The 11,753-nt window shown below is 37.9% G+C and overlaps 2 protein-coding genes across 2 annotated transcripts in view; one reads left to right on the forward strand and one right to left on the reverse strand.

Moving 5' to 3' along the window:
- The window catches only part of LOC107747702 (nck-associated protein 1-like), a 31,125-nt gene extending 27,444 nt beyond the window's left edge, over window positions 1-3,681 (reverse strand). The window contains exons 1-3 of the mRNA XM_016562302.1: window positions 3,521-3,681; window positions 1,566-1,676; window positions 1,373-1,465 (exon numbers count right to left, since the gene is read on the reverse strand). Coding sequence (XP_016417788.1) covers window positions 1,373-1,465; window positions 1,566-1,676; window positions 3,521-3,610 — 294 coding nt within the window. The 5' untranslated portion in view covers window positions 3,611-3,681. The remainder of the gene's footprint in view (window positions 1-1,372; window positions 1,466-1,565; window positions 1,677-3,520) is intronic.
- A 4,260-nt stretch (window positions 3,682-7,941) lies between these two features.
- The window catches only part of LOC107747701 (cyclin-dependent kinase 4-like), a 16,248-nt gene continuing 12,436 nt past the window's right edge, over window positions 7,942-11,753 (forward strand). Inside the window, exons 1-2 of the mRNA XM_016562301.1 lie at window positions 7,942-8,232; window positions 9,080-9,371. Coding sequence (XP_016417787.1) covers window positions 9,124-9,371 — 248 coding nt within the window. The 5' untranslated portion in view covers window positions 7,942-8,232; window positions 9,080-9,123. The remainder of the gene's footprint in view (window positions 8,233-9,079; window positions 9,372-11,753) is intronic.

Below are 11,753 nucleotides of genomic sequence, written 5' to 3' on the forward strand. Positions count from 1 at the left end.
GTTCTGAGTGAATTATGTTACTGATACCTAATGGTCAAAAGCAATAGCAAAAGTAATAGGTCAATATTATTAAATTGCAGACAAAGATTTTGAATAGCTAGGCTGGCTTACACACTATATTGCCAAAAGTATTGGGACACCCCTTCTAATGAACAGGTTTGACTACTCTCGTAATTTCCATGAGTACAAATCTTAATATTTAAGCATATAATGATATTCTAGGGAATTGTGTGCTTCTAATTTTATAGCAATAGTTTGGACAGGAGCCTTTTCTATTCTAACACAACAATGCCTCTGTGTATAAGGCAAGGTTAAAAAAAAAAAAAGATTGATTCAGTCAGTGTGGAAGAACTTGTTGGTGAATTTCACAGCTTGTGGAAGTTAGGTGAGGAGAGACTGACTTATCAAGCCCCCTTCACTGAACATACTGTAGCATATATTTAGGCCGATCTTAAAATCACATTATTACAATACTTATCAAGACACATTTAACGGGCAAAGGAACAAACAAATATCGATACACAGAATGTGATATTGTCTTTTATGCCATAGTCTTAGGTGAGAACTCATACAGCAGCCTTAATGATATGACGACAACATACAGTACAAACAGTCCCCACAGACATACATTAAAATGGCAGGATCATAAGATCTACAGGATCATAAGATGAGTTGCCTCATTCATCTTTTACCAAGACTAATTGTCGGGTTGAGCATGGACATGTCATTGGGGTTATGAAGTGAGCATCCTCTTTCAAAGGTGTCATCCAGTTGGTTTATGTGGGTGTGTGTTTAGGTCATATTTAAAGTTTTTTTTTTTTTTGTTCCCAAAAAGCACCATTATGAAAATCACTTTTTAAAACGTGTTGTAGATGGAATGAAGAACGAAGAACCTGGCCAGTGTACTTTCTTAAGGATGAATATATATATATATATATATCATCCTTCCCCAAATGTATTAGTATAAAATATAGTATTTTACAAATGAATTTGTAGTGCACTAAGTTTGTGCTAGATGAAAGCATGAAATAACTACATTTAGAGTGTATTTTCAGTTCGTATAGACATGTCAATCTATTTTTAGTATACTTATCATGAAATAAACATATTTTAAATACAATTAAGTATATTTATTTTTCACTAGGGTTGCTCATTTGACATGATGTTATTGTTTTGTTTTTTGTTTTTTTTGCAAAGAGCTGTAAAATTGTAGTCTTATATCCTTCTGTGAGTCTTTGAAAATGAGTATTTCTCAGTTTAAGTAGATTAAGCTGTACTTGCATGACTAGAAACTGCTGCCTGACAATATTACTAAGATGGCCACCAAATGAACTTGAACTTAACAAGGAGTTTAATCTGTTGACATGCTTACCCTGAACTCCATGACATCTATGAAGGACTCGTAATAACTGTGCAGGCCCTCCAATACGGCTGACTTCTGCTTCTGTATGTTACTCAGATGTTGCTGCAGAAAAATATTGGGGAAAAAAAAGGAAATAAAATAGTCAAGATTTGAGCCAAATACAAAGACAACAATGAATCCCTTTTTATTTGTGAATACTCACACTGCCACCCCTGATGTCAAAGTTGGGAAATTTTCTGTTGATGTATTTTATGGCAGATTCCATGCTTTTGTCAGTAAAGTATGATGGTCTTCGCTTTGGGTCTGTGCATACCTGAAATAAAAATTACATGAAAAAATAACATAAAAACCCAGAATGCCAAACCACCCAAAAACATTTGTGCCCCTCAATGTTGAATGATGAAGGATGCCTTGATCAGGATATGATCATGTAGCCTGTCCATGATGTTTAACAGATTTTCTGGCCTCACTATTCAATTTTATTTTATTTCTATAATACTTTTAAAAATACAAATAATTCTAAAGCAGAATGACAGTAAGTACACCTTTAAAATCCTCAGTGAGCCAAAAGAAAGCTGCTTCAGATAGATGAGGAAGAAACTAGACTCTGGGGAAGCCATCCTCCTGTAATGTAGGGTTTTGTGTTTGGGTTTTGGTTCTTGTTCATGTTTTCATGTCTTTTATTTTGGAGTTTATCATGGTCCCTGTTTGTGTCATGCTTCTCTTGTCCTCATGTATTCATGCCATTGGTTCCTCTGTTCATTGTGTCATGTTCTGATTGGTTGTCTAGGTCATGTGTCTTGTTTCCCATTGGTTTGTTCTTGTCATGTGACCTTCATTGTCTGCTATAAGTAGCCCTCATGTTGCCATTGTCTTTAGTCGTGTATTGATGTTGTAACCAGCTGTTGGTGAGTCTAGTCTGTTCATGCCTCGTCAAGTCTGTGTCTCTAGTCTTCGTTTATTGTTTGGATGTTTGGATCACTGTAAATAAACTGCACTTGGGTTCTCACTTACGCTCGCCTTCAGTGGATGATTCGTTACACCTCCTCATACTTTCAAAAATACAGTTTTGTATACGCAATACACAAGGACCGAAAACAAATTAATGTGTCACCTTTGTGGGAAAAAAAAACATTGAAAATATTTATAATAATACAATCATTTGTAATGTGATTTAATTTTTTACCACAAATGTATGGCATGCTCTGAAGATGATCTGAAGAAAATTCAGTGAAAATCAGACCAATATTCAATTATGAGTTCAAAAAACAATTTCAAATGTCAGACTGCAAGTTTAACCATAACTGGTATCATTGTTCTCTGTATGTCTCAAGGAATCTATCAAGACAATAGGCCAAATTAATCAAATGCTATTAGCAGAAGGCACATACAGAGTTTCAGAATGATACAGCATAGGGTGCATTCGGCTCGACATGAGACATTCTGAAGTGCCCAATTTTACTGTGGATATCAAGCATAGATAAATATGATTTTTAACCTTGTGTAGAGGCCTGCATAACATTTAGCTTTTACAGCACGAGCCACCGTAGAGGCAGTGCAAAGACACTGAAGAAAAGTAGGTAGAATGTCCAACACAGAAACTTGTGCCGTTTGGGTTGGTCAGAGAATCTATATATTGATTTATTGCACCGTAATGTTTGCATTTGTCTTGACAGTGGATTAGTCCTTTAGAAGCTCTGCCGTGAATATGTGTAACACTGGTTCTGAGACAGACATGTATGTGAGGGAGATGTGGTTTACAGAGGGGCCTGATAGGTCCTGTTCATTTCCTGTGTGCACTTCCTCTTTCTCTACAATACTGAGACGGAACATACTTTCTTTGGAAAACATGACAAAATACAATGCATAAATTATATTTTTAAAAGCCCTCTGAATAAAATTGTTATAATGTACGTTCAAAACCAATCTAGATTATAAAAACACATACTGTAAAAACACTTGGTGATTAATAATGCAGCAGGATATTTGAGCATTGTTCGGTTCTACAAACAATTCAACAAACAGCAGTTAATTCAGTTCAGTCTTTTGTCAATCAGTCACATATTCACTGCGAGTTCAAACAAACAAAATCAGTTCTGCCTATATTAGTCTTTTTCAGGGGTTTGTGAATATTACAAGAATGAATTTTCCTCTCACCTTTTTAATGTGGTTCATCCTGATCAGCACTCCTTGACCCCGGTCATTGAGTATGACCAGTTTTTCAGCCAGTTTGAACTGGTAGGCCATGATCCCTTTCCAGATGATATGATCCTCAGTGAAACGGTGAACGATGAGGTCTTCAGAGATCAAGGCGACGCCAAATCAACATTGACACCCATTCTGTAGAGAAGGCGGTGCTTACAGAACTTCCGCTCCTCATGTCTTATGACACATGTCAGCACATTCACTCTCAACTTACATCTGTCCCACATTTAGATTGAATTCTTCTGCATTTATTTCTCCTACTGAGCAAAGATAGGCCAATTAAACATGCTTCCTCCTAGTGAAGTGACTCTTGACTTTACAGAGTAAATCAGCTTTCACTGTTTCACTGAATCCTCTATTGTCCATGTTACTTAACAAATGCATGTAATCAAGTGAACTTAAATAAACGTCAACACAATACTGGTGAGTAAATTGCACTAACAAAACAAAACAGTGCAGCACACAGTGAGTGACTGAAGGCCAGGAACAACATGAAAAAGAATAATGTTGCTCATTATGAGTCTAGATAGAAGAAAGATGCAGCTTTTCACAGCCTATATTGGTTTTATTTTTCATGGACATTTATGAAAACCTGGAAAATAGCCCAGATGTGTATGAGATTACAATCGCAATTAGCCAACAACAGTGATCCAGTCAAATTCCAAAGGACACAATCAAGTCCCATCCTACATTTGTTTCTTGTTTAAGAAGCCGTTTCAGTCAGATATGTAAAAATTGAGAAGACAATTGTGTGTTTAGCTCAGTATGCACTCATTATAATGGAGTCAAGAACAGAGGAATAATTTCATCCCAGGAAAGATTCAGACACAATTTATTGATTATCAAACGCTACACCAATCAGGTGAAATGTTTGTCAGCTTGCTATGTTAACCAGACAGATTTTTGATTTTCAACACTATTAAAAAATGTTTCAGTGCATTCGGTCATTTCAGTGCAACTTGTTCTGAAAATCACCGGAACAGTTTGTGGTGGATAGTATTGGACAAAATATATAGATGGAGTATTTTCAGTTTCTTACAGAATATTGTTGCTTGGCCACTAATAATTACTTTGTGAAGCACAGCATGCATCCTATGTTGTATCTACTGGCAAAGTTCCTTCAAGGTAACTTGGAGGGGTAGGGTGTCCAAATCATAACATCTAGCTACTGCGGTGCCTCAGGGCTCAGTTCTTGGACCACTTCTCTTCTTGGTCTACATGGCATCACTAGGTTCTTTCATTCAGAAACAAGGGTTTTCATATCACTGCTATGCTGATGACACTCAACTCTACCTCTCATTCCATCCTGATGATCAGACGATAACTGCTTAAAACTGCCCGGTCCTGCAGATTTGCTTTATACAACATTAGGATGGTCAGGCCCTTTCTTTCAGAACATGCTACACAACTCCTTGTTCAAGCTCTTGTTCTGTCCAGGCTAGACTATTGCAATGCTCTCTTGGCAGGTCTTCCAACCAGTTCTATCAAACCTCTACAATTAATCCAGAATGCAGCTGAAAGATTAGTCTTTAACGACCTGAAAATAATACATTTCACACCTCTGTTCACCAATTTGCTCTGCACCCCTTTACCTAAATTCACTACTTATGTGCCCTCTAGAAGCTCACGTTCTGCAAGTGAAAGCTGCATTAAAGTGCCATCCCGAAGCTGCACAAAATCACTTTCACAGACTTTTACCGTAAATGTTCCCTCCTGGTGGAATGACCTGCCCAGCTTAATCCAAGTCATTCAAGACATCTTATCCATCTACACTTGACCCTCTTGCACTCTCTATTCTATTTCTAGTCTAACTACTTGTTTTCTTTTTATTTAAAAATAAAATAAATTGACCCTCCAACACTAGCGTTCTCTATTATTTTTCTATTCTGTTGACTTGTTTTCTTTTTATTTAAAAGCATAAATTGACCCTCTAACACTAGTATTCTCTATTTACTTGTATTCTTTCTATTTATTATATAAAAAATAACCTTGCTACATGTACTGCATTAGACTAATCAAGACTTGTAATGTAAGACTTGCATGTAAACACACATTACAATAAATTAACATATGCCAAATATTATATAGGTACATATATTATATAGTCATATTAAGTAAATTAAATCACCATGTTGAAAGATTAAGGATCATTCATTTCCAGTCATTGAAGTCCTAAAACAATTTGAGAGATGCAGGCAGTTCCAGTACAACATCCTTCAGGCTAAATCCAACAGAAAACATGCATCCATGAGGTATAAATGTACAAGATACATCTTCAGTCTCGCTTTTGAACGGTTTAGTTAGCACGGAAACATTTTCACTGTTTTTACTGCACCAAAACCACCTTATTTTGTGGGCTGGTGGTTCTCTAGGTGCTGTTCTTGGCTCATTAATCCTGCCTGGATTGAGAGGATAGTGACCGTTCCTTTGCTCCCCTTCTCCACAATCTAGATTGGTGTTACTTTGAGATTTGTTTTAATTTATGTATCTATTTTTGGTAACATGCTATTTTGATAGTATACTTTGAAGTAACTTTGTAACTACATGTCAACTTATTCTAGTAACCCTAACCTTAATCTAACAGTCTACTTATACTGAATCCTGCCTTATAGTTGTGGCTTACAAGCCAGCTGTGACAACTCCAAGTCCATGTAATGAGAAGACCTAGCCTGTTTTCAGAATTTGAATGTCTAGATCTTTTTGCTGCTTGTCATGGTAAGTGATTGTTCAGTCCATTTTGAGTTCTTCAGAAGGACTGCAGTCACACACAGCTGTTCAGAATCAGCTGATTCCTGCCCTGAGCCAATGGGTGGATTTCACTCTGGGGAAGTCCAGTTATAGCTTCGCAATCATAACCTTTTTGGCCTGTCAAAACTGAAACCCCACCAGTAGTTCCTGGTACGCTCTTTCAATTCAACAAGATCTAAAATCATCACACTGTTTTCATTTCCTGTGATATGCGTTCTATGACCTCTAGAGATTTGAGCGGTGCTTCATTCAGGAGCTTCATCACAGGAGTTTTAAATCTTGGTGTAAACACAGTCCTAAAAGAATTTGCTTTTTCATGGGCTACATTGGCATGGATTTCTGTTTCTGTTAGGACGTGTTTCTGTTTTGTGATGTGTAATTGTACACACATGAATTTGTTTTCTAACCTTACTTCATAATGTGACCACATGGTCACATAATGAGAAAGCAGAAAACAGATTTGTCTTTGCAATAAATAAATAAATAAAATACGACATTGCATATGTATCCAGACTCTTAACTCAGCATCTTGTTGAAGCACCTTTCACAATGATTACAGCTCAAGTCTTTTTGGGTATGATGTGATAAGATTTGCTCGCCTGGATTTGGGGATTTTCTGTCTTTTTTTTTTTGCAGATCCTCTCTCGCTCTGTCAAGTTGAATGGGGTCCATCGGTGGACAGACGTTTTCAGGTTTCTCCAGAAATGTTTGTTTGGGTTCAAGTCCAGTCCTTGCTTTACTGTTGGGATATTGTGCAGGTGCCAGGTGGTTTGTCCGAACGTGATGCTGAGGCTCATCAGACCATGGGTTGGTCCCTTTTTAAAAGAGGAATGGTGGATTTGATTGATTTTTTTTATTTGTGATCCAGTAATAAAGACATATGGATCAAGCAGTTTAATCCAAGTCTCCTGACTTCTTTGAGATTGTGTTGACCATATTTAATGAGCTGTATGTATGTGCATTGATCAGTGTTTATATGTGAATAAAAGCCTACATTAATTCTTGGATTAAACGTTTGATTCGTATGAATTACGTTTAGCTACTATGTCTTTATGAACTTTCTGACATGTCAAAGTTTTGGTTACATGGACTTTCAACGGAGGGACAGGTTTCGTTAAAAATATCTTCATTTGTGTTTACAAGAAGAACAAAAATCTTCTAGATTTGTAATGACATGACATTTTTTGGGTCAGGTGGACTATCCCTGTTAGTAGATTTAATTCTTAAACTCCTTACACTTAAAATGATAAAAGTTTCACAAATTTTATGACTCATTTTAATGTAAAGGAGAATATATTTTAATGCCAAGATAATGTACAAAAATATTACATATGCAGGGGCAGCAGGGTAGAGAAACTGCATGTGCTTATTACCAATGATTTTTACGTTTAAAATGTGAGTAAACTGTTTAATAATAAAGTCTGTTATGATTGTGCACTTTTAATGATAAAGGGAGTTATTTAATAGTTAAAGTGTGAGTTAAGTTAAATGGTTAAAATGTGTTATTGAGGTCAGTTTAATGGTTAAAGTGTGTCATTGAGGTAAGTTTAATGCTTAGAGAGTGTTATTGAGGTAAGTTTAATGCTTAGAGAGTGTTATTGAGGTACGTTTAATGCTTATTGAGGTGAGGTGATTGGTTGTGTCAGGGGTCTGATCGTGTCGCTCCGCCCTGAGATCAGACAGGAAGTGAATGGAGACACAGACTGAGAACAGGCCAGAGTTTCACACACACACACTCTTTCAAGAAATAAACTCATGAAATATCAGCTGAGCACGCCACTCATCAACACACACTACAGAACACAGCACAGCACCTCTGAAGCGCGGCAGACGGAAGAAACTGCTCGGAAGAGATGAGAAGGACGCTTTACTCTTCTAAACTAGTTTAACTAGCTCTACACGCGAGGAGAAACGTGGTGAGTGTCTCTCATTGAGTGTTCGTGTGCGTGCGCGTTATATTACACGCGATAGCGTTTCGTTTGATGTCGTGTTCAGAAGTGTTGACGCATGAGTTCGGCGGATGTGATTTGATGACGTGTTATTGACTCTGTAAGTTTAGTGAAAGTCATATTGTAACTGATGAGACTGACTGATCTGCTCATCACTCTCATCCTGCGAGTGTGGGACTGTTACAGGCCAAACCCAAATATCAACTGAACTTTACCACAGTACTTCAGACAGCAATACTAACAGTATGCCTTTTTTCTTGAAAGATTCACTAATATAAAACCATGGCCATGATAAATGCATGTTTTTTTGGACAGTCCAACAAGTATCCAACCAGCTGTCTGGGACAATGGTCAGTTATACAATGAGTTCCCAAACTTTTTGAAGCCAACTATCCCCTTCCTCAAATACAAACCCCAATTTATACTGTAAAATGTTTCAACTTTTTATATTAAGTGAAAACTTTGGTTGCACTTTATTTTAAGGTGTCCTTGTTACAGTGTAATTATACATTTAGTACCGAGTAATATTAACTAAAGGTACTTCCTATAAGGTTAGGGTTTGGCTTAGGGTTACATGCATGCAATTATGCATTTATTGTTATTATAATAGTAAGTGCATGTAACGTGTGTAACAAGGACACCTAAAAACAAAGTGTTACCAAAAACAATTTTTTTTGTTTGTTTTCTCTCTATAGAATTACAGACATTTTCAAAACAGTGTTTAGAAAGCATAATGAAACACTAATAATGTCAAATTTCATTTATTGTTATTTGATCAACTTTGTTGGGGTTCCTCTAAACCCCTAAATGGCAGAGTTTGGTGTCATACAGCAGTTGAGAAGCATGTCATGAGGTGTTATGGGCTGGTCCAGCTGTTTGCTGCAGGTCATGGCGCAGGAGAGCACGGTGCAGTACGAGCCGGTGGCAGAGATCGGCGGCGGCGCTTACGGGACCGTCTACAAGGCTCGAGATAGAGACAGCGGGCAGTTTGTGGCTCTGAAGAGTGTGAGAGTGCAGACCAATCAGGACGGCCTTCCTCTGTCCACGGTGCGAGAGGTGGCGCTGCTCAAACGACTCGAGCAGTTCGACCATCCCAACATCGTCAGGTACCGAAACACACACGCTCACGCATGTTCTGTGCACCAACTTCAACAGGAACCTCATTCAAACATTATTTTACACATTCGGGTTTCGCATCACATTTTACTATGGCTTCAGTCAAATTACTGTCATGTTAAAGGCAGAGTAAGTGATTTCTGGTAGCCAATGTTGATATTTGAAATCACCAAAACAAACACACCCCTACCCCAAAAGGGTCTTGCCCCTATTTTGATAGCTCCGCCCCACATATACATACGCAACCCAGGGAACGATTAGTTCTGTGAAACAAAGCAAAACCAATGTTACACCGTGTCTACGGACGTGAGCGGCGCGGCGCAAAAATTCCCGACAGAAAACTGCTGCGGGGTTCTATTTATGACGTGCTGACACACGTTTCAAATGGTTTTCAACGGTTGTTTGATCGCGTCCAGTGTAGGCAGACTTTAGCTGTTGTAGACACGGTGTTACTCACCTATTGAGAAGAAACAAAGCAACCTCGGCGTCCGATCGCAGGTCTCCGCTCCTTGAGTTCTCTCCAGCGCTGGAAAGCTGATCCGATATTTACACGGGTCCTACTTCTTGCCTTATCGTTCCGCAGACGTTTTCCTCATTTGTTTTTTATCCGCCATCTCTATCTTTCTGTCGCTCGGCTCGGCTAATGTCCGTCCCATGCACTGAAAGCTCTCTCCTCCACATCACGAGTAGACACGCCCCTTATTGCTGATTGGCTACACGTTTGTTTTGCTATTCGGCCCGAATCAGTTTTCTAAAGTGTTTTTGAAAAATCACATACCATGCCTTTAATTTTTTACAACAATAAATCCAGAGCGGATGACATTTTATTTCACATCAGGTCTTGCCTCTGCCTCTGACGAGTACTGAATGGTACATTATTCCTTCTTGTATGACTGTTTCCAGTGGTGGTCTGTGTTCTGCTCTGCAATGACCTGCACATTAACAAAGATTAAAAACACTGAAAGTGAGACAGTCTGGAGAAACGGGTCTTCAGTTTACTCATTCTCACAGCTGAGATTTGTCAGCTGTTACTGATAAATCAACTAATTATGTTACATATTTACTTTGTATGGAAAGTAGCACATTACAATGTATCAGAGAGAGAAAAGAATGAAAAGGTCTTTATGGACCATGTAATGATGATAATTGCAAAATCAAATATGAAGCGGAAGGTTAAATCATGTCCTTATCCCCCCCCCACCCCATCTTTAGCATCAGATTCAGCTATTCAAATACTAGATCAGTGGTTCTTAACATTTTTTTTCCACTGAGCCACACTATGGTCCAAGTGCGAGTCTCACGGGCCGCATGCATATCATTTACATATCACGTCACCAATACAAACCAACCAGATTTATAATATTATAGCCTAGGGCTGGGTTTTGACACAAATTTCACGATTCGATTTTCATTCACAAGCTTGCGATTCAATTCGATTCATTATCGATTATTTTGGATCTATATCAGGTACAGTGCATACCAAATTTTCTCAAGGAAAAAAAAATCTCTCAACTAATGCTGTAAAATCTACATGAAAGTCAGTTGGTACTAAACCGTTATATTGACGTGTTTGCACGGCTGAAACACTGATTGAGCGATTATTTGAGACCGGATACGAATTGTGAAGTTGTACTCTTTCTTTTAACTTACCTTCGGATGTTTAGTAGCCTAAATATTATGATATCTACTCGATTACATTCATTGAGATAAGTAAATAATTCTACTCGCCATTAATAAAACACCTGATGCTGTCGGGAGCTGACCAATTTTGTGAAATTCGGCTCGAAAGGAGTAACAGCACAATGAAGTTGCGATTGTAAGTTGCGGTCTGTAAGACGCACGACATTGCAGAAAATGTGCGTTCACAAATGTAGCCTATGTTGATCCAAATATGGAAAGCACTTTCGAATGTAATAATCTGAGGTTCTCTCCAGAGATGTTTTGCCACATTTCTGCAATTAAGGATGATTGCTGCGTAGTATGGGTGTTTCCTTTTGCCTGAACATCTTCAAGTGAGTGGCGGGGCAAACCGAAAGTCCAGCACTCTCCTACCTTCACTTCTGATACTGCGACTATTCTTGTTTGTATGTATTCCTTCACCGGCATTTTCCACATTTCGTTTTTCTCCCTTAATAACAAATTTGTCCCAAAAATGAAAATTAGGCTGCGTTTTACTCACCCCTAAGCAACTTTACAGAAAAGTAAGTTTCTACAATATATTTAGAAGTAGCTTATCAGTGGTGACTGTCAGTTAATGTATTTATGGCAGAAATGTACGAAAAAATCAATTAAAGACCTAATCAAACAGACGATGAACACTATTAACAGCAATTATTATATGATGCAATCAAACTTATAGCAAAATGTGGTAG

This window comes from Sinocyclocheilus rhinocerous, unplaced genomic scaffold (genome assembly GCF_001515625.1).
Source record: "Sinocyclocheilus rhinocerous isolate Xijiao unplaced genomic scaffold, SAMN03320098_v1.1 scaffold5520, whole genome shotgun sequence".
Classification (NCBI taxonomy): domain Eukaryota; kingdom Metazoa; phylum Chordata; class Actinopteri; order Cypriniformes; family Cyprinidae; genus Sinocyclocheilus; species Sinocyclocheilus rhinocerous.